The following is a 26526-nucleotide window of genomic DNA, read 5'->3' as shown; positions in this document are numbered from 1 at the left end:
GTCACAGCTGCATATTTGGTTGAATAAGTTGGTTTATTATTTCTTGCAGTAAGGGAAAATGAAAATAATAGGGAAACTAGGACATCTCAACAATAGAATTTATAGGGTTGGAGCTTGTATTAGGTGATCTTGAAGTTGAGGAAGGGAAGCTTCTGGATGGGATACTGCCAGGAAGCAAGGGTAGTTCTGTGATCAGACATTGTAAGGTAGGGAAGCCTTGACTGAGACCAATGATATAATTTCTAAAGAAACAGAAGTCACTCATGTTAAGAGTTTGGGATGTTTGGTTATTTTTGTTACTTGGACTGTCTCTTTTGGGGGCATGGTTTTAGAACATTAGTTTTTCATGGTCACAGTGCCTTTATCTGATGTTAATAGTCTGGGAATTATTTATGTTCAATAAGAAACACCTAAGATCTAGCTTGAGACCCACTTCAGTTTGTAACGCCATTACAAAGATGATACACCAGGTCAGTGGCTGCATGCTAGAGAGCTGCTTAGTGACAAAAATAGTAGGAAATAAGAGTATATCAGGTTAAAAATATTTACGTATTAGAACAAAGGGGTTGAGAATAACTTCAGGGATCATTTCTGAAATTCATTTGAAGACATTCTTTTGTGTTAGATTTTCTAGGCTCTAGATAGATGGATAAAAAATTTGAGGTTTTGCTTTCAAAAAGTTCTGTATAGTACTTAGAATACTTAAAAAAATGAATGGGAAGAGTGAAGCCAAGGAGAAGTGATGTAAGAGAAATATAACTTCTAGCTTGTTAGATATCAAGTGTGTGGGGTTTGTGGTCTCATGACATTGAGGAATGAAGTTGTAAACCAAAGGAAGAAGTTAGAAGAGTTTATTGGAAATAAGGAGAAGAATAGCTCCTGGATTTCCAGGAGGGTCCCAGTGGGTGACCACAGAGGCCCTTTGACAGGGTGATTTATACAGCACAGTCACAACTGAGTCAAACCATAACCTATAGGATTATAAGCTGCTTAGCCAGTATCAATTCAGTGGGGAACAGCAAGTGTACATAGAAAGAACAAAGGCATTTTGCGGAAGGAATGGTCTGGTTGCTCACCTGGGTGTCTGATGCCTGTCTGGGTTCACTGGACCAGGTGGTACTAACTCCAGGTTACTGTTTATGCCTTAGGGAGGCATGTAGGTCTGGCCATTGCGTCTTTATCTTCAGGCCTGGTCTTCTTCAGATGTCACAATTCTGATGTCTTTATTTTTTTGCACTGACTTCCTTGAAGGTGCAGTCTCTTTCTGACTGTATATTAATTTCTGTCTAACTTAGCTCCCTGTAGTATAGGGAGGTGGGAGTACACTAACCATGATCTTAAGGTATCAGTCCTATCACCTGTCACAGCTTGTTCAGTGGAGCAGGCCACCACCCCTTGTCTTTAGTGGAGACTTTGTGCCGGGAAGTGCCAAATTCTTCTACCCCTTTCCCAGTGGCCTTGCTGTACTATAATGAAATACAAATAAAAATATTTTCAATACACTATAACGAGTGCAGTAAGTTATGTACTGTAACTATAGTGAGGATGTAAATGAGAAAGTATGAATTTGCTTGAATTGTTTAAGAAAGGTTTCCTTGGTTGTTCACAGACATAGAATAGCAGAAATTATCCAACACCTGAATAAGGACAGTTTTCATGGTTGTGGAGTTGTAACCATTTAGTTAATGTTGGAACTAGTTGCTTCTGATTTTTGCTTCATTTGAAAGAATGGTTCTGCTTGCCAAGTTCTATTGACACTTGGTGTTGAAAGAATTTTGAGCCAAATTTAGTGAATTAGAATTTACTTTAGTGTTAAGTCTTCAGCTCTTGGATAAAAGGATTGCTTAGCCCAGTAATTGACCTTTTAATTGAGGTTTATGTATGAAAGGATTCAGGAAAAACATTTTTAGACTTTAATGTTATCCAAATAGTAATGGATGTTTAAAAATGCATTGTGTGGTATATTTTTCTGTTGACTAGTGTAAAGATTCCTATTTGTTCAAATCCTTGTATTAAAAACAGATTTCCCTAAGGATTATTTTTCTTTTTTAGGCAGTAGACCATCTAATTCAAACTTGCCCTCAGTTCCCACAATTGGTTCAGTTCTGCAAGATCCAGTCTCAAATATGAGGTGTGTAAGCTATTAACTTAGATATTGTAATTTATGCCATTTAATGACTCTAGCTATGTTTTTCTTCCCTTTTTCCTTTCTTCTTTTTATTCTTCCTTCCCTTTTTCCCTCCTTTTCTCGTTCGTTTTCACAGACATGGTATTTAGATGCTTGGGGTTATTTTAGAAGTTCATTTTATTTCAAAAGATACGAGATACAAAGTGTTTATAAGAAGTAGCTGTTAGTAATAATAAATGCTACATGCTTAACAGATTTCATTTATATGAATGTATGACTTAGGATTCAAATAATTGTAAATCAAGTGTTTACGATTATTTTTCCTTTTAAATGCTGAAATTATTGTTTCTTGGCCTTTTGGCTGAGATCAAGGGTAATATCAGTTCTTACCAGTTTAAAATGCTGAAATTTTAAAGACAGTCTATCAAAGCCACTGTAATACTGAACTATAGAAAAATTACTGTCATTAATTTTGTTTAAATGGAAGTATGAGTCTCAAAATATAATTGGGAATGCTGTGAACATATTTTTCATTACTGCAGCTTTAGTGGACACAAAACTGGATTTTCGTTATCGTATTGCAAAAATGGTACTGCACAGTAGGCCTTGGGAGCACCGGCTTGCATTTGTGCTATCATTCAGGGTTAAGATTTATGTGATACAACATAGACAAAAAGTATTAAGGGTAGTACCTGTGACAGATGACCACTGAGAGCAGATACTTATATAAGTTTTCATTGATAGCTGGGTATCAGGGCCATAATATAAACTAGAATACTTCTATTATGAACAGAAACATATAGAATAATTTATATTATTTGTTTTGCTTATAAGGCTGTGACTACCTCCCAACTCCTTAATGTACAGGAGCCTTTAGAAAACTCACTAAATGTAAAAGTTCATGTATATGTACATATTCATAGAGATTGTATAAAAATTGAGATCATTATAAATGTACCTGTATGTTATAGAGTTAAGCAAAAAAGCACATGATATGTTTGCTTTAGTGCATATACATTTATTGAGTGTATGTTATAGATAGTAGCTGATAACTTAGAAATGAAGACTGTTCTTGAATCCAAGGTACTGGTAGTTTTCTGGTGAACAGACAACTCTGATGAAGTCTGGAGCTTGTTGGAGTCATAATGAGGCTAAAAAAAATGCTCTTAACTGATGAGTTAGGACTTTGACTAAGAACTGATACTTGGAAAGGTTTTTAACCAGTTTGTGTTAGGAATCAGGATAGATCAGGAATTTAAAGGGTGTTTTAGGTAGAATGACCTACAGGTGATAACAGTGATGCTTCTTCGGTCATATTTTATTTTTTATTTTGTATGGAAATACATTTTACATTTGTATGGAAATACATTTTATTTTAAAAACTAGAAAATTGATAAATTGTGTTGAATAACTTGGGTAATGTAACATCTTCCATTAGTATTACAGAGAGATTGGAACATGCTTTGGAAAAGGCAGCTCCTCTTCTGCGAGAGATTTTTGTGGATTTTGCACCTTTTCTTTCTCGAACACTTTTGGGTAGCCATGGACAAGAACTGCTTATTGAAGGAACAAGTAGGCAATTTTTCTTTATTTGCATTTACTTGCAAGATTAAAAACTTAAATGAGTAATAATGCATGGTGTTTAAGTAAGCCTTTGATAAGACTTCTTGTGAGAAGATTTACTCTGAATTTTCCCTTGCAGCACATACTTGTTCAACAGAGGACAGTTTTTCAAGCAGTTAGTTTTATTTAAGAATATAGACTGACTTCAAAACATGTATCTTGACTTCTGAAACAGTACCTTTTAAGAAGCTGCAGGACTTTCATCAATGATGATATAGAATGAATTTTTCATTTCAAAAATGCTTGAGTTAGATGATAGCTGGGTCTCCTTATCTTTGTTTATAGGTGATGATTTAGGATAAGAGGCTTGTATCTACTCCAGATCAAACATCCTGAGTAAACATTCCCATGTATACTACAACATCTTTAAATATCCACTTGTAGCTTCAGTTGTCGTATTTTTGGTTATGTGTCTCTAGATAAATAATTCCTAAACACTTTCTTATAACTTGTAAAAAAGCCCCTTTTTTCAAAGACTTAGATAGATTAATAGTTTAAGGGGCTGGGGATTTAGCTCAGCGGCATAAGTGCCTGCCTTGTAAGCAGGCAGTCGTGAGTTCGATCCCTGGTACCGATAAAAATGAAAAAGACAAAAAAACCCCCAAACAAACAAATAGTTTAAGGTATCTGTATTGGAGTGTTATGGAAATGCAAGGTTTAGAATTAATAGTTTAAGATATTTGTAGTTGAGTGTCAGCCATGATCTCTCAGCCCTTCATTTCAACCTTAAAATAACTAATTATTAAGCTTTCGTGGAAAATTTCATCTCTGCTGTAATTGTATATGAGTGATCTCATTCCCATTGATTCAGAAAGTAGCAATGAATGTATTTGAAAAAGAATGTTTTGGTTTTAGAAACATTCAATTACATTTTGGGCAGCAGTTTGTTTTGATGTATTAAAGTAAATAATTTATTTGACTGTAGTCTTTTTGATGAGATAATGAACGCCTTTTTACTCTCTATAAGATTAAAAAATAACCCAATTGAAAAATTGAAGTCTGTTTATAAGGCTTTCTTACAATCTTTTGGTGGGGGTACTGAGGGTTGAACTCATGAACTGGTGGTGCCTGCTGGCCAGGCGCTTATGCCACTGAGCCAAATTCCCAGCACCTTTCTTAGAATTTTTATTTCACATATTAAACATTTATTTTTTAAAATGGATACTTGACAGTTATATATTTATGTTTTATAGTATTGATGTCTTTCAGGCAGAGAGCTTAGCATTACATTCTAATATCAGGTCTCTATGGCTCTGAAGTCCTTTGTCACTTGAACATACTATACTGCCTACTTCCCAACAAGTCTATTCCCATGTTCTACAAAAACAAACAAACAAACTAACAAACAGTAATTTCTCAAATGAAACTATAAAATATTGTTTGGTGTTTTACTGACGTTGGTATTTTGAGCATTCAGGTCACTGGTCAGTGGAGATACATATGTAAATAAACACATGGTACACATCTATATTTCTACCTTAAATAAAGGGGTTTTGGAGCATTCCATGTGTGGTAAGAGGGACAAAAGAGCATCTATAAATCTAATTTTGGACAGCCCAAAGTTCTTCCTATAATTCTGTGGACAGACACGAATGGCCCAGGTCAGGATCCAGTGGTAAAAATTTTGATTCCTCTTGCATAGCACAATAAGGATTATTGGACTAATTGTAGAATGTTCTGAGTGCACTCATTGAAAGTAGGTTTTGAAGTTGCAGTAACTCTCAGCTGTTTGTCTTTGGGCTGTTTTAAGAAAAGTGGCAAGGTTTGGACCAGCAGAGGGCCACAGCAGTGATGAGAGATGGGCTGTGCCCTACCCCTTCCCTTTCAGCAGTGGCAGAATTAGTCTGATGAGCTGTATTCATCTTAGCCTTGTAGAATCTATACTTTGGCCTGGTTAGTAACTAGCTTGCCTAATGCAATGTGCAGTCTTTAGCTAATTTTTAGGCTAGTACTAACAGTGTTACCACCATTTCAAACACTTGAGAAAAATACTCTAACTTAAAAAATGATGGGGTGAACAGCTTGTTTGATTTGAATGTGATTTGTAAAGCTTCAAAATGCCAACATATATCGTCATTGAGTGTAAGGCATTATTATATAAAAAGAGAAGAAATAACTAGAATGAAAGTGCAAGAGGAAATAGTGTACATAAAGGAACTTCAGTGGGGAAAAATAAAGGAGAGCCACTAGGAATTATTTTTAGATGTTACATTACACCTTGGAACTTGAGCTTGTATTTGCCCCCCTCCAATAGAATTAACAATTGTAGTTTTCTGTTCTTCATATTATGATTTAGTAATTTTAGCTAATTATGGGTACTGCTTTCTTAAGATACTAGTTATATAATGTTATTTGAATGAAGTGCGTTAGATTTTACTAATAATTAAAACTAAAGAATTCTTTAGATAGATATTAACTGTATAAAATTCCTTCCTAAGAATATTTTTGGGGAACCAAAATAAAACATAAAAGAGAAAATGTAAATAAATTAATTTATAAGAAGTCCGGAATATATAGCACACAATGGCTTGCATTTCTGTTATGGTTTAGTGTGAGGTCAGAGGTCAAAGTACTAATAAGAGTGTTTGGGATGTCTGCTGCCATGAAACAAAATGGAAACTTGATTGATAGCTAGAGGGTTGAAGGGAGAGAGTGTGGTGGAGAAAGCAAAGGTCAGGGAGCCATTTCCCTTCTCTGCATGTATAACGATCAACTCTCTCCCAAACAAAACGTAGATGATACTGATCAACATGGCATATGCTGTGCACATTTATATGAGTATTGTGAATCATCATTTTATTGTAATAAGTTTAAAAATTTTGAAAGTTGAAATAGTTGACAAAAATGGTGGTAGTTTTGATATTAGGTTTAAAGTAACCATGGATACCTTGTTGAATGATATAGTCAGTCAGATGTATTATAGGTAGGGCCCTTAGAAAGATAATAATGTTGTATTTTAAAATCAACTGGGGCAGAATTATGTGAAGGATTTGTCCTCTTCTTTTTTTTTTTTACTTTATAATTTTTAAAAATATTCTCTTTAGGTCTGGTTTGCATGAAGTCTAGTAGTTCAGTCGTGGAGTTGGTTATGCTACTGTGTTCTCAGGTAAGTACAAGAGTTGAATTAAAATAAATTCTCACATGAATTTTTTTTGACAAGGAAGTTCTTTTTTTGCAATCAATTTTGAAATTACTGTTTTAACATAATTTTATTTTTGTATTAAAAGGATCATTTCTTGTCCTTGATATTAGCACATAGTTTTAAAGCAAGTATTGAGAGAAAAGAGAGGTATAGAATTAAGAAACAAAGGTTTTTATAATCTCATTGAAAATGTCTAGATCAAAAGATCTTGAGATGACTTAAGTTTTTTTGCTGTGTACATTAATGTTATGAAAACAGATTTATTTCTTTACTTCGTGACGTGCCACTCTGATTCCACTGGGAATTATGGATTTGCTTCCCTTTCGTGCAGAGGTTATAAAATGAGTGATAAATAATTTTGAATCCTTGTCATTGCTAATTATTTTTGACATACACAACAGACTTGGGAAAACATCAACCAAAATGTAGCAGCCATCATAATAAGATGTAGAAAATAAATTCCTAAAAGCAAAATTACTTTTCATGTTCAAAACACTGTATTTAAAGGGGTAAAACATCAGTAACTTCTAGAACATATTTAAACATTTTGTATCTAATGATCATTTGTTTTTGTTTTACAGTTAAACAGATGAATGTTTTTATTCAGAGTTTTCTTTGTAGTCTTTTAAAAATGGTATCTTGCTGGCAGTAAATTCCCCTACTTAAAACTTTAAAATAGCTCTTTTTAATAGGAAGGGTATTGGTCTAGAGGTCAAGGGTTTTGACCCATTTTGACACCTTTGACCTTCATTTACAACTCTCATGGTTTACTTGCCTAACGAATAAGGATAATGCAAAATTAATGTTTCTTTGCATTGATTTATTTGTTTTAATGCTTATATTACCAAATTTACATAGACTGTGTTGATGGATATTTCATGAATATAAATTAAAGAATCATAGAAGGCATGAAAAATCAATACTATGCATTCTCAATAAAATGCAATAAGAACAGTTACTTCTAGAGATTATATCTAATGGATTATTTTATAACGAACTTGTGAAGAGTAGTTGTGTTTCTTAGTGGGTTTATTATTAGAGTTAGTGAGAATTATGCTTTTATAATTTAATAATCTCCTTTAGAAAACACTATTTCTTTAAAAGCTAATTAGATAAAATTTCTCATAAAGGCATGTGATTTGACATAATTGCTATTCTTTTCCTTGTCTGGAAATTACCCTATATTATTCTTACACCTGCATGAAATTACCCTTTTAAGAAGCGTTCACTTGGGGTTTCTTCATAAAAGTATACGTTTGTTGTTTATAGTGATGCACTTCATTCATAGGTGAATTTTGATCAGAAAGTCTACCTTCTGGTTTAGAATTGAATGTATTTTCTGGTATATGCAAGCTGTTTCAGATATTTATATATTAATATATGCAAGCTGTTTCAGATATTTAAATACATAAATATTAGAATTTAAATATATAAATGTTAGAAGCTACATTTAAATATATAAATGTTAGAAGCTACAAAGATAGAGCATGACCTTGTTGCAACCTGTTTGTCATGTATATCACAGTGCTGCTTAATACTTATCCAGTCAAATGATATATAAAGATGACTTGCTAGAATAACTTTCAAAAGTTGGAAATTTGCAAGGATTTTGTTTGCGTAACATACATTAGTGGGTATTTGAAGTCCTTAGCATTTTTTATGAGTTCTTCAAAAGTTCTGTGGCATCTACACAAGATGTAGCACAGTGTGAAAAACGATGTGAAAAATGAAACCAGAATTAGCTCCAGATGTATACAGATTGTTCCAGGGTGATAATTACATTTTTCACTTTGAATTTTCCTAATTCAAAGAGGTCAACTTGGTAATCACAAAAGTGATTTATTTTGTTAAGAAGTGAACTGTCTTTTTCTACATGAAAGCTTAAGAGATATGAAATTGAATTTCAAGTCGACATTTTGCAGATACTGGGTGGGGATGTCTTGAGTTTGATTGATAATTTTTTTTAGTCTGAGATAGGGTGGGAAGTAAAATGCTACCATCTTGCTAAAATTTTAATTAATTTTTTAAGAGGAGATGGAGAGGATTGAGTGCCAAAGATCGAAAGATCAGGTCAAAAACTCCTTTTTAATCACATAAGTAATGGGATATGCTTATGAACTTAGCATCTGCAAATTTGATTTAGAACTTTACAAATTAGTTGGTATTAATTTCATGACAATCATGTGTTCTGATTATTTTTCTTGAATTCATTCAAAACTTTTCTTTTTTCAATTTTCAAAATAAGGTGTCCAACCGTGTTTTATTCCAAAAGAGAATTAGAACCTAACTTTAAGAAATGAGGTGATTGCTTGTGGTTTGTTGTCAGTAAGAACACACAGATAATTGTATCTCTTTAAATCTGCAACAAGCATTATATTTTCCAGTGTTTACTCACTCACGAGTTGATTTGGTATCATTTCATATTTTATTTCATTTAAATTGTAACAGCATTTAGGTAAAATGTTACTAGTTACAGTTGAAAGCATTAGTGAGCATTAAATACATGCATACACATGTATCCACATATTAAGAATTATTAGTGTAGTAAAATTTTTTTTCTGTGTTGTAGACTGAATTCAGGACTTCAGACATGCTAGACAAGAGACAAGTGTTCTACCTTTGAGTCACATCCGCAGTATAAATTAATATATAATTATGGTTTATTATTTGGAGTTGTTGAATGTTATTTAAAAATTCAGAAATTAAGTACACTAGTGGTTAATTTAAATCCCTTTATTTCTTTTTTAAAAATTTTATTTAAAGAGAAAAAAAACAAAAAGTGTACAAGTAATACAGAATTTCAAAAAAATAGTTAAGAAATCACTAGTGAATAGATGACATATTGTCATCTTAGAAATAGTTGTTCAAGTTACAAAATTAAAGCATACAAAGTGGACATTCAAGCAGTGAGACTGCAAATAGTTCTGTTCAATGATCCAACAAAGACTTAGTAATATGATTATCTGTCTTACACTCTTAGATATACATGCAGTTATAACCTTTAGAGCACTTTCTTTTCCTTTTTTACAATAACAATTACACATTTTGGGTTGTATTACTCCCACAGTTCTTAGTACTTTTTTTTGGAAGAGAATAAAACCAAATGTGACAAAACAAAACAGTCAGTCAAGTCAAAAGGATGGACATAGAAATCCCTTTATTTCTTAAAGACTGTATGTATTCTTTAGGCAATTGTGTGTTCTCTGATGCACACAAAATAGTTGGACAAATTCCTAACTATATTTGGGATTCATTGTGTCACAAGCATTTGTGCCCCATATTAGTTGTATATGTATATAAACCCGGTAGAAACCTATATGGATTTAAAGTAAATGTTACATAAATGTTTGAAGTAATGTACAGTGTTTGTTTCTTGCTCATTTGACATTAATATCATTTTTGAAAGAATTGACATTGCATTCAAGGCCACTTTATAAAAGCTTTACATTGCTCATCCTAATTCAGTCTGACATACATTCCAATAACACTACCTCCCTTCTTGGGTTTAAAGCTAAATTTATGACTCTGCATTGTGAAGTGCATCATTTAAAAATGGTTTCAACCCAAAACATCTAATAAATAAATAATGTGTATGGCTACTCAGTAGTAGACTTTCTAGACTAGAAATCATTCCATCGGATACTCAACAGTCCACTATCGGAGAGGGCTGTCAGATAAATCTTGTGGTAGCTGCATTCATGTCCTGTAAATCACACATTATTGTCTGAGCCTTCTGCCAGGTCATCTATTCTTTTCCCATTTATCAGAAATGCATACCGTATATAGGAAAAATAGAAGCACCAGGTAGTCTAGCCCAGCATCCTGAGTAATTAATTTGTAAAAGGTAATTTAAAAGATTGCCTTAATCTAATTTTTAAGGATTTTTAAAATCAAAATAATTTGAGGAAATATTTTCTTCACACAATGTTAATAAAGTTTGGTCATTTTTGACTAGGTGTTTATGTCTCTGAACTATTAATCTAAAAATTATAATACTCATAATAAGAATCAGATAGTTCCATTCTTAGGATTCTTTTATGTCACTTTTTTCTGAATCTTAATAGTAAAATGTATGTCTCTTCTTTCACTTTCTTATTTTTTCTTTTTAGTGCTCAGTTTCTACTTCTCTATATTGAGTTTGTCACTTCTCAATATATAACACTGATGCTACTCCTTTTGCCTTTTTGGTTCATGAACTCTTCTTTTCATAGTTGTTATGGATATTTGAGTATGAGTAGGTTGTTAAGAAAAACAAAAAACGACAATTATTCTCTTTTATTGCTTGAGTCTTTCTTATCCCACTGGAGTATTTAATTACCCCAGTGTGCCATCACATTAATGTCTTGGTTCATGCAAAATGCTCCTCTTTTGGTAATTCTTAATTCTTGACTTCTTAGTGTTCAAAGCTTTAGTTTAATTATTCCTTTTTTAGATCATTGTATCTATAGTTTATACCTCTATTGTCTTTTATCTTAGCATCCATCATAGTATTTATCATGAATTATAATAGATTAGCAGTAATTTATTGTTTTTCTTCCCTGTTTTAGATTCTGTAAGATAGTAACTATTTCTCCTTTTCCTATTAAAGTATATTTAATAACTGGGGCAGAGTGGGATATGGGGAAGAGAATAAAAAATTAAGATATGATTTGTATGTGTATCAGTTCCTCAAAATGAAAGTAATACTATATATTACAAGCATATACTAATAATACAGAAGAAAACAGTTGTTTCTATTGGTAAAAAAAAACCCTAATATCTAGCATAGTTCTTGATATATGAAAGTTGCTCAATGAATATTTATGGGAAAAATAAATCATTCTGCTTCTAGCAAAATTACAATTTCTTCTGGATGGCTTTCCTTGAGTTTCTCCTTGCTCATGATCCTAAGCCTAAATGAAGTATTTATTCAGGACTCTCCCTGATCCATGGAATGTGAAACTTCATCCTTATTTAGATTGCCTGTGAGTTTTCTTTCTCTTACATTTGGACTATAAGTTTCTTGAAGACAAGCACTTTCCATTTTCTATTCTGTGTCCAATATTCAGCATAATTATTTTTGGAGCAGATGTTTATATAGTTGTAAATGAATGGTGACATGGATCACAAACTGCCATATTTTTCACTTTTGCATTTTGAAATTTTTTATGAAATGTTGACAAACATTTCAGTGATTACTTTTTATATTATTTACATTTTCTTTAGGTTAGCCATTCTGTCATTTCCAAATACTGTGGTTATCTTCATTTATAAAAAGCATCTTTGTTTTTTCATTTTCCTTTAACTTAATCATGCTCACCTCTTTTAAAAAACTGCTTTATTAAGGCACAACCTAATTCTAATAAATATGCATGCATGTTTAAGTGTGTAGAACAGTGAAAACTGACACATACACAACCATGTAGTGACATTTTTAGTACAGATAGTTCTCTGTGCCTCTTTGTAATCAATTCCCACTTCTGTCATCTCAGGTTGCACAAAGTTATGTTACTGTGGATTAATTTTACTTACTTTAGAAACAAGTGGAGATTTATTTGTTTTAACTGGGTTTTGGATACTCATACTGTATTGTATTTAAATTACATATATTATTTTTAGCCCAATTGCAGAAATCAATCTCTGTATTCATTTGCACTAAAACTATTCAGTATTTAAAGCTGATGTGGATTTTGAAAAGTAATTAAAACCAACGAAACAAAGGCTCATGTTTTTGCCAATCACAAAATCAAAAATTTGACTATAAGTTGCTTAGTGAAAATGTAACATTTTGTACCTATAAGGAAATATTAAAATATGAAGTATCATACAAGGTTATAGAGAGACTATTAACTATATTTTTAGAATTTTATATATAAAGATAGCCAGGCTTAGTTCCATGCAGTATCTACTACACAAGTCCTACTGCCTTGATTGAGGTTTCTTCTTTATGCCTACTATGGTAGTGTTTATTCATTCATTTACTCAACATATATGCTTTTAATATAAGGAAACACATTCTCTGAAGTGGTATGAGACAAATAGTTAATGAGAGGGCCAAAAATGTTATGCAAAATAGGGTTTTGTGAGTAACATGAAATACAGGTCGGAGCATGCATGAGTGCAGGGCACACATGCATGTGCACCTGCCTGTTACCAGTCCTGTGTAATCGGATATGAATTCTGTTTTTTTTCAGTAGTAGTCATTTTAGTCTTCGGTCAAATTCTTTTTCTTGGTTCTATTTATGATTTTATGATTTCATCAAGGTCTGAAGATACTCAAGTTCTTAAAGCATTTCTTCTACTCTGTCTAGTGTTATTAATTCCATGGTTTGAATTCTGGTAGCGAAGTGTTTATTTGATTAGTTCTCATGATCTAGCTTTTCTAATACAGTCAATTACAGAGGTGTACTGTGTAATAATAATGAATGTTGTTTGTATAAAAGCATAGTTTAAATTGTAAATTTGGAAAATGTTTAAACATTTTTTCAATTGAACGTGTTTATTGTAAGGCTTTTCAGGACAATTTGTGTGTGTGTGTCCACGTGTGCATGCTATATGTGTACTACATGTTTGTATCTTATATCTACCTGTATAGAGAAACTCACACAGTTGAGTCTATAAGAGCATAGTGGGATTGCAGGTGTGTACCACCATGCCTGGCTGCTTTTTCACTTTCTCAGCAGTGCTTATTTGTCTCAATAGCACAGCAAACATTTAACAGATGTGTGTTGAATAAATCAGTATATTTACCTTTTGTAGTAAAGTTCCCTTCTGTAATATTAATTCTTGAGTTTTGGATTCATCAAAAAGTATTAGTTAAAAAACAGACTCTGTTCTATGTAGTAATTTTCCTATTTCTACTTAATTCTACAGTAATATAAATGAAATGATTAACCCATATGTATAGGCATCAGATAGCTATTTTGACTGCAAGCCTATGTTCTGTGTGTGTTCTGAAGGAAACAAACAATACATTCTAAATTGACTTTACCTGATCAGCTTTAGTTCTTAGGAGTCAGGACTAACAGCCTTTTTTGGGGAAATCAATTTTGTGTACTTAGATTTTTATCTTTTCTGGAGAACTATGTCTATCACATCCAAGCCACACTATTGGCTCTAAGCTTGGCATTCATTTTAATCATCACAGCTACTGTTAACAAAGACATTATGACAAACGAACCTCTCGCTATTAAAAGGGATGTGTTGCCCTAAGTATATGAATACTTTGTTGTAATATCAAGTTTTTAGAAAAGAAACAAACCTATATTTCACTAGAATAATCTCACCATTTCCTTACAACATACTTAAAGCAGCTTGCACAGCAACAAATTTGCAAAATGCACTAAACAAGGAAGCATATACTTTTATATATATTGTAAATAAATTATTACACTTACTTAGTAACCAACCAGTTTTTACAGGGCAAATAGGACTTTGAGGGACTGTTTTTTAAAGTTTAGTTTACATGTAGCATGGTCCAACTATGATTAGTATAATTGTAAATTTCAACTTTTTAAAATAATGTTATCCTATTTTTGATGTTTATATCTTTCTTAGAATGTACTTATGGAAAATTAATGAGTATAAATTAATTGTCACTGAGCTTGGTTATTATTCATACTCACCACCTTTGGATTTTGCATGGGATGAGAATTGGTAGGGTGCAGTGTAACACTGAGATTTTAAAAAAATAGGCATCCAGTGTAATCACCTACTTCTCCAGCAGAGCTACTATGGAAGCTTTGTTTTTCTAATGCACAAAGGCTTAAAGAGTGGTCATTTGTTGACAAATTCTCAGGGTTAATTTTGTTAATTTTTTCAATTGCATAGCAATTGAACTTAAAAGAAGATGCTAAAGAGCTGTGTAGCAGATAAGAAGCCTGTGGGAGTTGGAACCGGCAGTTGAAGGCTCAAGCTTCAGAAATTGGTCATGAAAAATGGTAGAAACACTACAGTTTAAAACTATTTGAAGTCAGCTTAATGACCTGCTTACTATGGCGAAGTATTTTTAAGTTGTTCAGAACTTTATAACATTTCTACAATAAGGTATGTTTTCCTTTAAACAACAAGAAAAACCTATTAAAGTCAAAATTAGTGAAGTATGTATTTTTTACATAAAATAGGTAGGTAGACTAGTGTTTATTAATTGCCATAAACTTTTCTATAATATTAATTTAAAATTCATGTTGTAAGAAAAGGAAAGCACAATTTCACTCTAGATGTAGGAATTTTATTTGAAATTTAGGCCTCCTGTTGATTCACTGCACACTAGGATTTAGAAAACACAACCTTTTAAGGTAAATTTTGTGGAGCTGGCATTACACCCTGTGGCTCGGCAGTCTAGTCAGAAGGATGATACCATGCTGACTATAAAACTACATCTTTGAACATTATTCTCCAGGGTGGTAAATGCAAAACAAAGTAATATCAACTGGCACTTAATTTGTAAGTTCCCTGCTGATTGGGGTATTCAGAGAAATGGAACTCTTCCTGACAGGAAATCAGCCTATGAGTATGGAGACATCTGAAAATAAAGTGTGTTTTAATATGGCACCCTCCTGTTTTACAACTAGTCTTTTAAATTTTGGATTAAGAAGAGAGTTAGGAAAAGGAAGGTTGCACAAATAAGAATATCTTCAGCATAAAAGTTTTTTGGTTTTAGTATAATTAAGAAGATGTCAATATCTCTTTCTTAGTTATCAATGTTTGTCTTCAGTCTTTTTATTCATATAAAGCTAATTTAAAGTATTTTAGAAAGATAAGTTAAAAGTTTTAAAGTGTAAGAATGCCTTTGTTTTAATGCCAAACTCTCCAATAACTTTGAGGATTCAGTTGCATGCTTATACATATATAGAGTAGATAACATAATAGGTCCAGGTTTCAATTGTACTGTCTCTATAGAGTACAGTTAGAACACAGTTTAGGAAAGGACCATTTTATTACTAACTATATGTATTCCATTTATTGTACTTTTAAAACTTGGACTATTTTTAGTCAGACCACCATTTTTTTTTTAATTTAAAGAGAAAAAAAGAAAGGACATAAAAAAACAAAGCAGTAAGAGGGTATAAGTAATACAGAATTTCAAGAAAAAAAATATACAGTAAAAAATCACCAGTTAATAGGTTACATATTATCTTCCCAGAAACAGTGGTCCAAATTACAAAATTAAAGCATATAAAGTGGACATTCGTACAGTGAAATTGGAGACAGTTCCATTCAGTGATCCAACAAAAGCTCAGTAATATAGTTTTTCCATCACACTCAAACGTACCTGCGGTTATATATCTTAGTCCACCTTCCTTTCCTCTCTTTTTTTACAATAACAATTAGACTTTTTGGGTTTTATTACTCCCACGGTTCTTATTACTTTTTTTGAAGAGAATAAAACCAAATGTGACTAAGCAAAACAGAGTCAGAACAGAAGGGTGGGCATAGCATATGATGCAAAAATAGAATATCAGGTGATCAAAAGTGGTTACCATTGTGCCTCTTGCTATTTTTAAATTGAGTTGTCTATATCATCAGGTATAATAGAATCGATCAAAACACTACAGAACAAGACCAATAAAACCTACGCTGAAGACCTTGCAGGACTTCAAAAAAAGGATAGTAGTCAAACCGTAATGGGCATCATAGTATATCTTATTGCCTTCAAAGTGGTTGCCTATAATATAAAAGTCCAAAAGTATGTATATATTTTTAACAAAATTTGACTTAAGCCCGAATAAAGTAATAATCAGGAATCTGATGCTGGTTTTGTGCTTTGCATATGGTCAATTCCCCAGTTACTTAAAGAGGACAATGTGAAGATGACTATCATCTCTATCATGGTAACAAAAAGAGGGAGAAAAAATGACATGGGCATATATTTTTAAAAAGCTGAGGTAGAAAAGTAAAGAAAGTGCTGTGTCTTAGTTACTTTTTACTCGTTGCTGAGACAAAACACCTGATGCCCAAGTTGGGAAAGGAAAGGTTTATTTCTTACAGTTTTTGGAGGTTTCAATCTACACTCAGTTGGCTCTCAGGCAGGTGGGCATGGCTGGGCCACCTTTTATCGCGCCAGCAGCAAACTGCAAACAGGAACTAGCGAAGAGCAAGACACACCTTCTTCCTGCCATTACATCACATCCTGGTTCCTCCCCTTTGTGGGTGGAGCACTGACACCATCAATCCAAGCACTAGACAATGAACAAATAACAAATGCACAATTCAAACTCATGAGGCCTGGGGGACACAGACATAAACCATGATATGCTGCAATCAAGATTTTAAACTTCTATAAATATTTTTCCTTTTACTACTTACTGTGTGTTCTTCATTAATTCATTTTCCTTGCTTGATCCTGGTTATTTGTTGAGTGAAATGGATATATGAAGATTCTTATTTGGTAGTATGCATAAAGCTACTTGTAGATCTGGCCATGAAACAGAGTAAACCATAAATTAGTTATTAGGCATGAAATCATGCTTTTAAAATCTGCTTGGGAAAATTAGCAAGTTCATGACCCTCCTGCCTTAGCCTTCTACAGTACTGGGATTACAGGTGGGTACCAACACACCTTGCTAGATTAGGAATTTTAATCCTTTTTTTTCTGTGTGGATAAGGTTAGTGGGTGATTTGTACATTTTCTTATACCTTCCCAGATATGCTTCCATGATTTTCTATTCTAGCTTGTTAAGGACAGCTCTTTCTAGGACACTCGGCAAAATGTACCTGCATGCAAGAAACAATGATGTTATTATCATGGGGATTATTACCCCTGCGATTTGTAAAGGTTTTCTTTGAAAAATTGAGTGCTTTTCTTTTATATATTTCTTTTAGCTTCTTCCTCTGTATCTGTAGTTGGAGTATTTTATAACAGATAACCTTAGTTGCTAATTGTTAGCTTTTTTCTTCTGACTAAATACATCATTAGCATTAAAAGTTGCTCACCATGGTGATACTCAGTCAGATCCTATCAGAATGGAGGAAGGACAAAAGGAGATACCACTAGAAATACTTCCCCCACAGGACTACAGTAAGTATGTAAGGTGATGCGTGTGTTAGTTACTTGATGTCACCATTTAGATTCTACAGATGTGTCAGAACAAAGCTTTGTATATGTAAGCATGTAAAATTTGTGTTTGTAAGCTATAACTTTTAATATTTTGTTGCCACTGCAGAAATTTGAAGCACTATAAATGATGACTGTTTGCATTAGGAATATTCAACTTGTATCATTATTTCACTTATGCTGTGGGTTCAAGAATGGCTTATAGAATTATATTTATCCACAACATTTCTTAGGACTTTTGTAAAATAGTTTCTACCATCTAATATCTCCCTAAAACATGGATAAGTATTTGAAAAAGAGTTGTAAAATTACTGTGATTGACAGGTCCTATTTTAACTAGGAAAGTCATTAAGCAAATGATTAGCTATAGATTATGGCTTTTGGTAATTAAAATAAAACTATGGTAATATTTAATATATGTGTTTTAGATAGTGTATGTTTTAAAATCTGAAACCAATTTGATATGTAGAATAAAGTTCTGAAAATTTTAAATTCTGAAAATAGATCATCATTTCATAGCACAAACCTAAAAAAATAACCTGTCTGATCCTAATGACTGTTACCTCATGTGATGCTGCTTTCCAGTTGGTTACTTTTTATTTGAAGTTAACTTTGAGCACTAAATGAAAACCTTATTTCATATTAAGCTTAACAATTTTTCAGTGAATACCTGGTATCAGATTACAGTGGTCCCTGATCAGAGAGAAGACCCTAAATGGTTAAACAGCAGGAAAGTTTTCTGCTTTTAGTTAAAAACTGCTGTTTTCTATATGGCTTATTTACCACATGTTTAATTCCTAATGTTGTGTGCTGTGGGACTGGGTATGCAAAAGTCAGCAGAAAGAGTTCTGGTTTTTACATCTAGAGTTATTACTTATAGTACAATAATAAAGGTACTATTTTATTGGGTTACTTGTAATTAACTTCAGCACTAGGCATTCATATAAATCATTGGTAATCTGTTTTCTTTAGATTTTTATTCTTTTAAACTGTCTGCAAACCTTAGTATTTGCTCTTTGTTGTCTTTATACATATGGATAGAGGTTATAATTGATTTTTGGAATTAGGCTGTCTGATACCAACATATATGTGGATCCAAGAAATGATTGAGGCAAGCTAATGAATTTTATATAAAGATCTTTAATAAAAATTTGTTACAGGAATAAATATTCAGTGGTAGCATTGTTTCATTGTGAAACAGTATATAATGACTTATTTTCTGTTCAACTTAAAAATTATGTGGACATTTAAACAATAAAAAGGCAACAATTGCTAATTACAGAACATTTGTAGCATTTCTTTTGCAAAATCCTGACAAATGCATAGTTTCTTTGTACTATCAACTTACTGATAGTATATTACACATTTTATTCTTAATATATTTTTACATTTTATGTGATAAATCTTATGTGCTGACTGACATATCATTTTCTGCCTTCATTGCTTATGATTACTAGTTCAAAGTGAAAAAATTAAAGACAACAGTTTTTTAAGGCAAGTATTTTTAAATTGAAAAAGAAAACTTTCAAAAGAAATATCTCTGTATGTTTAGCTGACTTTAACCAAACTAAATATTAGAAAAAAAACTGACTTTAAAAAACAACTTCATTCAGTAAATATAGATACTTTAATTATCCCCATGATATGAAAATCTTAACTTGGTCATTCTTGTAAAATGAATGTTAAATATATTGACCTAAGAGTTGGGTGGCATGAAAATTACTTGCATGCGTCATGAAACTAATGCTTTAAAAATAATTCATTTGATAAATAAGTTTTATTATAGCTGAGTACATTAGATGCTCTAAAATCTTTTAAAAATAATTAGCTGTTTTATATAGTTTTAATGGAAATCTTTCATGTTTTCCCTCCAGCCGTCTCTAATGAACACTCCTTGTAATTTCAGCGCAGGCTTTCAGATTCCCTAAAGACTTGACTTCAGGCTTTAAAGGGCAGCAATTGCCATATGTCTGAAGAACTGGAGTTGCCAAACAGACTGACCATGTACTAATAGGACACATTTATATAGCTCCTGAGTGTGGAGCCCTGGTACAGTCTTAATGATGAGCATCTGTTAGGAGCTTACAGCTAGGAAAGGGTTAGAGCAAGTTTTGCCACTTTCATGAAAATCAAATTTTCTTTGTTGAGTAGTGAAAGATGTTGACTAAATTGTTGCAAGTTTGGAAGTTATTAGAAGGATCATTATTGGTTGGAAATTACATGTTATTAAGAAAGTTTAAAAGCAGATTTTTTAGTACCACTCACATATGTATTACTACTTGATAAAGCCAAGCATACTGATTGAGTTTTTAAAAGTTTATTTCAAATGATTAAAAGTACATTATGGTAATTGTATAGTTGATTGTTATCTCAGTCTTTTGAGATTTAAAACCCTTTGTGCTGTGGCCAAATGTGGTAGTGCATGTTTATAATTCCAGCTATTTAGAAAGCTGAGCATGAAGATTTTAAGTTTGACACTGGGTCTGAGCAACTGAGACCCTATCTCAAAACAAAATATAGAAAGAGTTGAAGATATAGCTAGGATTTAATCACCATACTGCTAAACAGCATCTGTGTATCCTATATACAGCTCAAGAATACTTTCTCAGTTTTCAATTCCTTACAAACAGTACTCAGTTGTTAAATAGCAACTATGAAATTGAGCCATTTGCCAGTTAGATTCTAATGGATAATTTTCTTTTTTATTCCCATCTTATTTATAGTTATTATCTATATCTTCTGTTGATTGAGCCATAGTTTTCACAAACTACATAGATATTTTAGATGTATGTCATTGAAACTGGAACTTTTTTTTTTCCAATTTAAAGAGCATAAAACCAAAACAAAATGGAATAAACCTAATCCGAATAGAACAATAAAAGTGATACAGGACTTCAGAGTAAGATAATAGGAAATCAACAGTGCCTATCTTAATGTCTCGTGATGTTTTTCAAAATAGCTGTCTATACCATCAGACATAACAAAATCAAAACAGAACAGAATAAAACCAATCAGAACAGAACATTGAATAAAACAAAACAGTAAAATGGAACAAAACAAAACAATATTGGATTTCAAAAATAAGACAGAAGAAAATCTTCCATATTTGTTATATTGCATATTGCTATCCTGTTAATAGTTGCTCAGAGTACCAGCTTTAGGCCTGCAGAGTCAGTCAGACAATACAATTGTTAGGTGGTTTTTGCACCTCAGTTGCTGTCATGTGGGTTGGCTTACAGGAAGGGGGATTGGCTTCCTGTTTCTCCTCACAAGCCCTGCATGACTTCTGCTGACTCATGGGAAGGGTGAATTGGTTATTTCTCCTCCTGGGTTCTGCATGGCTTGTGCCAGCTTATGAGAAGGGTCTGGAACCTTCTGAAGTCAAGAATCTGTTTTACTATTTCAGTGGATGATTGTTTATCATCAAGAAATAATAACATAGTACCTTTCCTTTACATTTAGCTATATTTTGTGGTATATGATTACTTAAGTTTTTGTTAGATGTGCTATTGAAAGAATACTGACGTGAAGTTCAAACACAGTTGAAAAGTTATTAATAGTTTACTTTGAGCACTTAAGAGGACTAGATCTTGACTGTGAACAAGTTTTGCCTCATGTTGACCTTTAGTACTGTGTATGTGTTTTTTGTGTTAATACATTGTCTACGTCATTTGATCTCTTCTCTGTGAATTTCTCCTTTAACTCCTAGTAGTATTTCTTTCAACTCTACAGATAACTGGAGTGATATCAATCCAATTTGATTTATTTACAGACTTTTTGATGCCTATTGTCTTAAAAATTCATATAGATATTTAAAGGAGCTAAACTCTAGCTGGGCACAGTGGTATGTATGTGTCGTCCTATTATTGTAAAAGTGGCTCACCAATTACTGGATTCTGGATTGCCTCTCCTCTAGAGTTACATTCTAGGTTCCTCTTGTCTCAAACAAAGAATTGAACAAAATGTGCAAAAAGCAGTGGTCAGTTTACACAAAAAAATAAAAGTGAAGAGTGAGGGACAACCTGGCTCTGCTTAGTGAGCTCTGGCTGAGTAAAGTGAGAAAAAGCAATAAAAGGACACTCTGGATCAAGCAGAGCAGGGTGCTATGAAGAAAGTTATGTAGCAAATTCCTCTTGGTGCCTGCATTCTTAAGTTTTCCAAATCCCAGGGAAACTGTGAGAACCTCTACATATGGGTTGTAAGAGGTGGTGGCTGGGATCCCTGGCCTCAGCTGAGATGAGGTCTCATCCATCCTATTGAGAATCTCTGGAGAAATCCACACGCAGGGCTTTGGGAACTATTTTACATCTATCAGATCCATGTGTTCCTGGATCTGATAATTAGCAGGTCACATCTACTTCCTCAGCTGGTTTTGTCACCTAATCTGTCTCAATCCCAGCTACTTAGGTAGCTAAAGAAGAGGATTTCTGGAGCCCAGGCATTCAAGGCCAGACTGGACAGCATAGCAGGACCCTGGGTTTAAATGAGAGCAAACTAAACCACACGCATGTAAGTCTTACGCCAAAGTGAAGCAAACAAATATTCATGTAGAAGTATTTCATAAGGTGAGGAAAAAGGCCTTATTACGATATGGTCATGAAATGGTCCCTAAGGGCTCATTACTAAAGATTGGATTCTCAGAGCAGCAAGTGTTCAGAGGTGAGGCTTTTGGCAGGTAATTGGATCATGAGGACCTCACTTTATCAGAAGATAGAATAAACATATTTTTCATTCACCCAAGGATGTTCTCTAGAATAGGCCATACATTAGGCCAGAATAGAAGACTCAGCAGATTTTAAGTCATATATTTAAAATTTCATATGTTCTCTGACACAGTGGGATAAAATTAGAAACCAATACCAAGCAGAACTGTGAAAAGGGTACAACTACTTAGAAATTAAAAGTGCTGGTAAGTAACCAATGGGTCAACCAAGAAACATAAAGGAACATTAAAAACTTCCTTAAATAACAGTGAAAGGACAATATATCAAACCCATGTGACACAGGAAAAGCAGCAGTACTTTGAAGGACATGTGTAACAATAGGTTCCTACCTGAAAAGAAAAAGAACTACCTGCTAATGCAACTCAGAAGTTTTATTTCTTGTGGTAGTGGGATTAAACCTAGAGTCTCTCATATGGCAGGTGAGGGCTCTACCTGAGGTACAGCCCCAGCTATCAAGTAGCTAGGAAAGCAAGGACAAAGCAAACCAAAAATACCAGGAGTGAAGAAATAGCAAAGAACACAGTAGAAATAGACAAAGAAAAAAAGATACTAAAAAATCAACAGAAGCAAGAATTGATTTTTCAGAAATATAAAATCAGCAAGCTTTTAGCTAGCCTAACCTATAAAAGAAATGAAGAGCTGAATAAATAAAATCAGTGAAAAAGCAGGAAACATTACAAGTGGTACCACAGATAGGAAAGATCATTAGGAACTATTATCAACAGCTATTAACCAACAAATTGAAAACTAGAAGAAGTGAGTACATTTCAGAACGTATGAAAGTTGAACTGTGATGACATAGAAAACTCAAATAGACCATTAACAAGTAATGAAATTTAATCAGTAACAAAACTTTCCCAGCAAGAGATCTCTTAATACTGGATGCCATCACTCCTCAATTTTACCAAACCTTATTATGTATTTTTTTAAATTTTATTTAAGGAGAAAAAGAAAAAAAAAAGCAGAAAAAGGGTACAAGTTATACAGAATTTCAGAAAAAAATAAACAGTAGGAAATCACTAGTTAATGGATTACATATTGTCATCTTAGAAATATTTGTTCGTTACAAAATTAAAGCATATAAAGTGGACATTCAAACAGTGAGACTGCAAACAGTTCTGTTCAATGATCCAAAAAAACTCAGTAATATCATTGTCTACCTTATACACTTAAATATACATGCAGTTACATCATTTAGAGCACTTTCTTTTCCTCTCTTTTGTACAATGACTATTACACATTTTGAGTTTTATTACTCCCACAGTTCTTACTACTTTTTTGGAAGAGACAAAAACCAAATGTGACAGAACAGAGTCAGTCAAATCAAAAGGGTGGACATAATAGATAATGTAAAAACATAATACAAGGTGATCAACAATGGTTACCATAATGCCTCCCACTATCTCAAAAAGAATTGCCTATATCATCAGTTATAATAAAATTGAACAAAACAGTAAAGAACGAAACCAACAAAACTAAAACATTGGAGACATTACAGGTCTTCAAAAGTAGATAATAGTCAACCAGAATGGGCATCATAATGAATCCCACTATCTTCACAGCTGTTGCCTAAACTTTCGAACCTGGTACTATCAAGCAAAACAGAATAGAGGAACATCAGTCAAAACAAGATGGTGAGAGCAATACAGGGCTTCAAATCAAGTTAATAGAAAGTCAAAGTGGGTTACTATAATATATCCTGCTATTTTTTATTTATTTTCCCTTAACTAAAAGGATAAAAATTAAAAAGTAAATAATAAAATGGAGATTGAGATAAAAGAGGGCATAACAACAAACAGTGCAGATCAAAACATAACCATTTAAGCAAAATAGTGTTTCACCACAAGGTAATCCCAACATAAAAGTAGTTACCATATTGTCTCTTTCCTTGAAATCTTTGAGTATAACTTCATATACTGTAGCATCAAATATATCAAAACAATGTAAAACCATTCAAGAGAATGACAGTATTACAGGGTATTTAGAATCAACTAACAGAAAATGAACAATGGTTTCTGTGTAATCTCCTTGTCTATAAAAGTTTTTGTTTATACTATCACATATAATAAAATCCAATAAGATACAACATGTTAAGACCTATGGAGACAGAAGAACAAAAGCATGATGGGACTTCAAAACAAGATGATGTTAAATCAGTATTACCTATTATGATGTCGTTTTCTCCAAAATAGCTGTTCCTATCATCCAATCTTCTATGCCTCATTTCTGTTGAGCTCTTTTTCTGTCATTAGTTGTTAGTTTGTCTTCTTCATTTTGTTTTCTGCTCCATTCATTGTGGCCTCTCTGCCACTATTTCTGGATTCTTGGTATTTTTCTTTTTTAGAATATCCTGCAGTATTCTCTGTAGAGTTGAATTGGTGGTTGCATATTCCCCTAGTTCCTCTTTATCCTGGAAGCACCTTGTTTTTCCATCAATTTCAAGGGACAGTTGTGCAGGATATATCAATCTTGGCTGGAGGTTATTATCTTTCAAAGCTTCAATTATTTCCCCCCCATGCTCTTTGTGATTTGATGGTTTGTGCAAGAAGTCTGCTGTAATTCTGATGGGTGTTCCCTTGTAAGTGATCTATTTCTTGTCTCTGACGGCTTTTAATATTCTGTTCTTATATTGGATTTCTGGTATTTTGATTATTATGTGCCTGGGTGTAGCTCTGTTTGGGTTGTAGGTGGCTGGGGTTCTGTATGCTTCATACATCTGAGTATCTTTATCTTTTGCTAAATTAGGAAAATTCCCCTGGATTATTTCTGTGAGTAGTTTTGTAGTTCATTTGTTTGTGTCCCTACCTCTTGTTTTATGTTCTTAATTCTTAAGTTATAGATCCTCTTATCATCTTCTAGCCTTTGTATTATTGCTGTTTGTTTTTTTGTTATTTTAAAGAAGTTTTTAATTTCATGCTCTCATATTACAAATCTGCCCTCCAGTTCAGATAATCTATCCTTAGTTTCTTTCAAGCTGTTGTGCCAGTTTTCAATAGAGTTTTTAGTTTCCTGGTAATCTCTTTGAACCTGCTTCACGTATTCTATGTTTTCTCTATTTTCTCCATCAAACAATTCTCCCCTTTTTTCTCTTCTTCCATTCCACTATCTGTTTTTTCTTGGGTGGTGCTTAGCATTTCTCTAACTATTCTGCTTATGTCTTGCTTCAGGTCATTAAAAACTTCATTCCTGAACTCGTCTACGAGGCTCTGGAGATAGCGCTTTATGTCTATTGGTGCCGTGTCTGCTATTGCATGTTTTTCAGGATTGGGGGCCGAGAAGCCTTTCTTGATGCTCTCTCTTCCCATATTCTTTGTTCCTTATATACAAGCATATATAGGAAGCCCAGTTTCCTTCCCTGTCGGCCACAGTCTGTTTGAATTGCGCCAGCTAGGTGTTCCTGTCCACCGCAGCGCACCAGGGAGATACCGACCGGGCAGCCTATGTGGTGCCCGCCCCTCCAGGTCAACCTACAGAAGGCTTCACCACTAGGGTGCACCTCTAGCTACTGGGACCTGGGTTGTGCTAGCCTACTGGGTGTCAGCCAGCAACGTCACATAGGCTAGGCACTGCTCACTAATCCTGCTTGAGGGGGGGAATATGTGACTGAAGTCACTACAGCGCCCTGTTCCGGCAAGTCTGCCTGGTCCCAGAATGTCCTCTATTGGAGCGTCCTAGACTGTGGGAGAGTCCCCGTTTCTCTCACTCACCGCAGGTCGATGCACAGCCCCCTGCCCGTCCCGCTCTCAACTTCGCTCACCGATTCCCATTCTCAGAGCTTTCGTGTGTCTCTTTCCTGCTGAGTGGATTCAGACGCAGCAGCGGCAGCGGGAAACCCAAATCGCGGCTTCCAATGGTGCGGGCTCCAGCTTCCACG

At 33.6% G+C, this 26526-nt stretch overlaps 1 protein-coding gene and 1 pseudogene across 6 annotated transcripts in view; both read left to right on the top strand.

Annotated features, from left to right (window-relative positions):
• Positions 1–26526, top strand: part of Lrba (LPS responsive beige-like anchor protein) — a 662281-nt gene that overhangs the window by 193011 nt on the left and 442744 nt on the right. For all 6 annotated transcript variants that reach the window (XR_010039211.1, XR_010039212.1, XM_003476894.5 and 3 more), the window contains exons 32-34: positions 2053–2131; positions 3567–3700; positions 6796–6857. Coding sequence is in view for 4 of the 6 variants with exons in the window: in XM_003476894.5 (XP_003476942.2) it covers positions 2053–2131; positions 3567–3700; positions 6796–6857 (275 nt within the window). In the remaining 2 variants the exon portion in view is untranslated. The remainder of the gene's footprint in view (positions 1–2052; positions 2132–3566; positions 3701–6795; positions 6858–26526) is intronic.
• Positions 2470–2579, top strand: LOC111753638 (U2 spliceosomal RNA; annotated as a pseudogene).

This window comes from Cavia porcellus, unplaced genomic scaffold (assembly GCF_034190915.1).
Source record: "Cavia porcellus strain 051 isolate PalLab524CR breed Dunkin Hartley unplaced genomic scaffold, mCavPor4.1 scaffold_14, whole genome shotgun sequence".
Lineage (NCBI taxonomy): Eukaryota > Metazoa > Chordata > Mammalia > Rodentia > Caviidae > Cavia > Cavia porcellus.
Note: the sequence above shows the minus strand (reverse complement) of the source record. Positions and strands in the feature narration are given on the sequence as shown.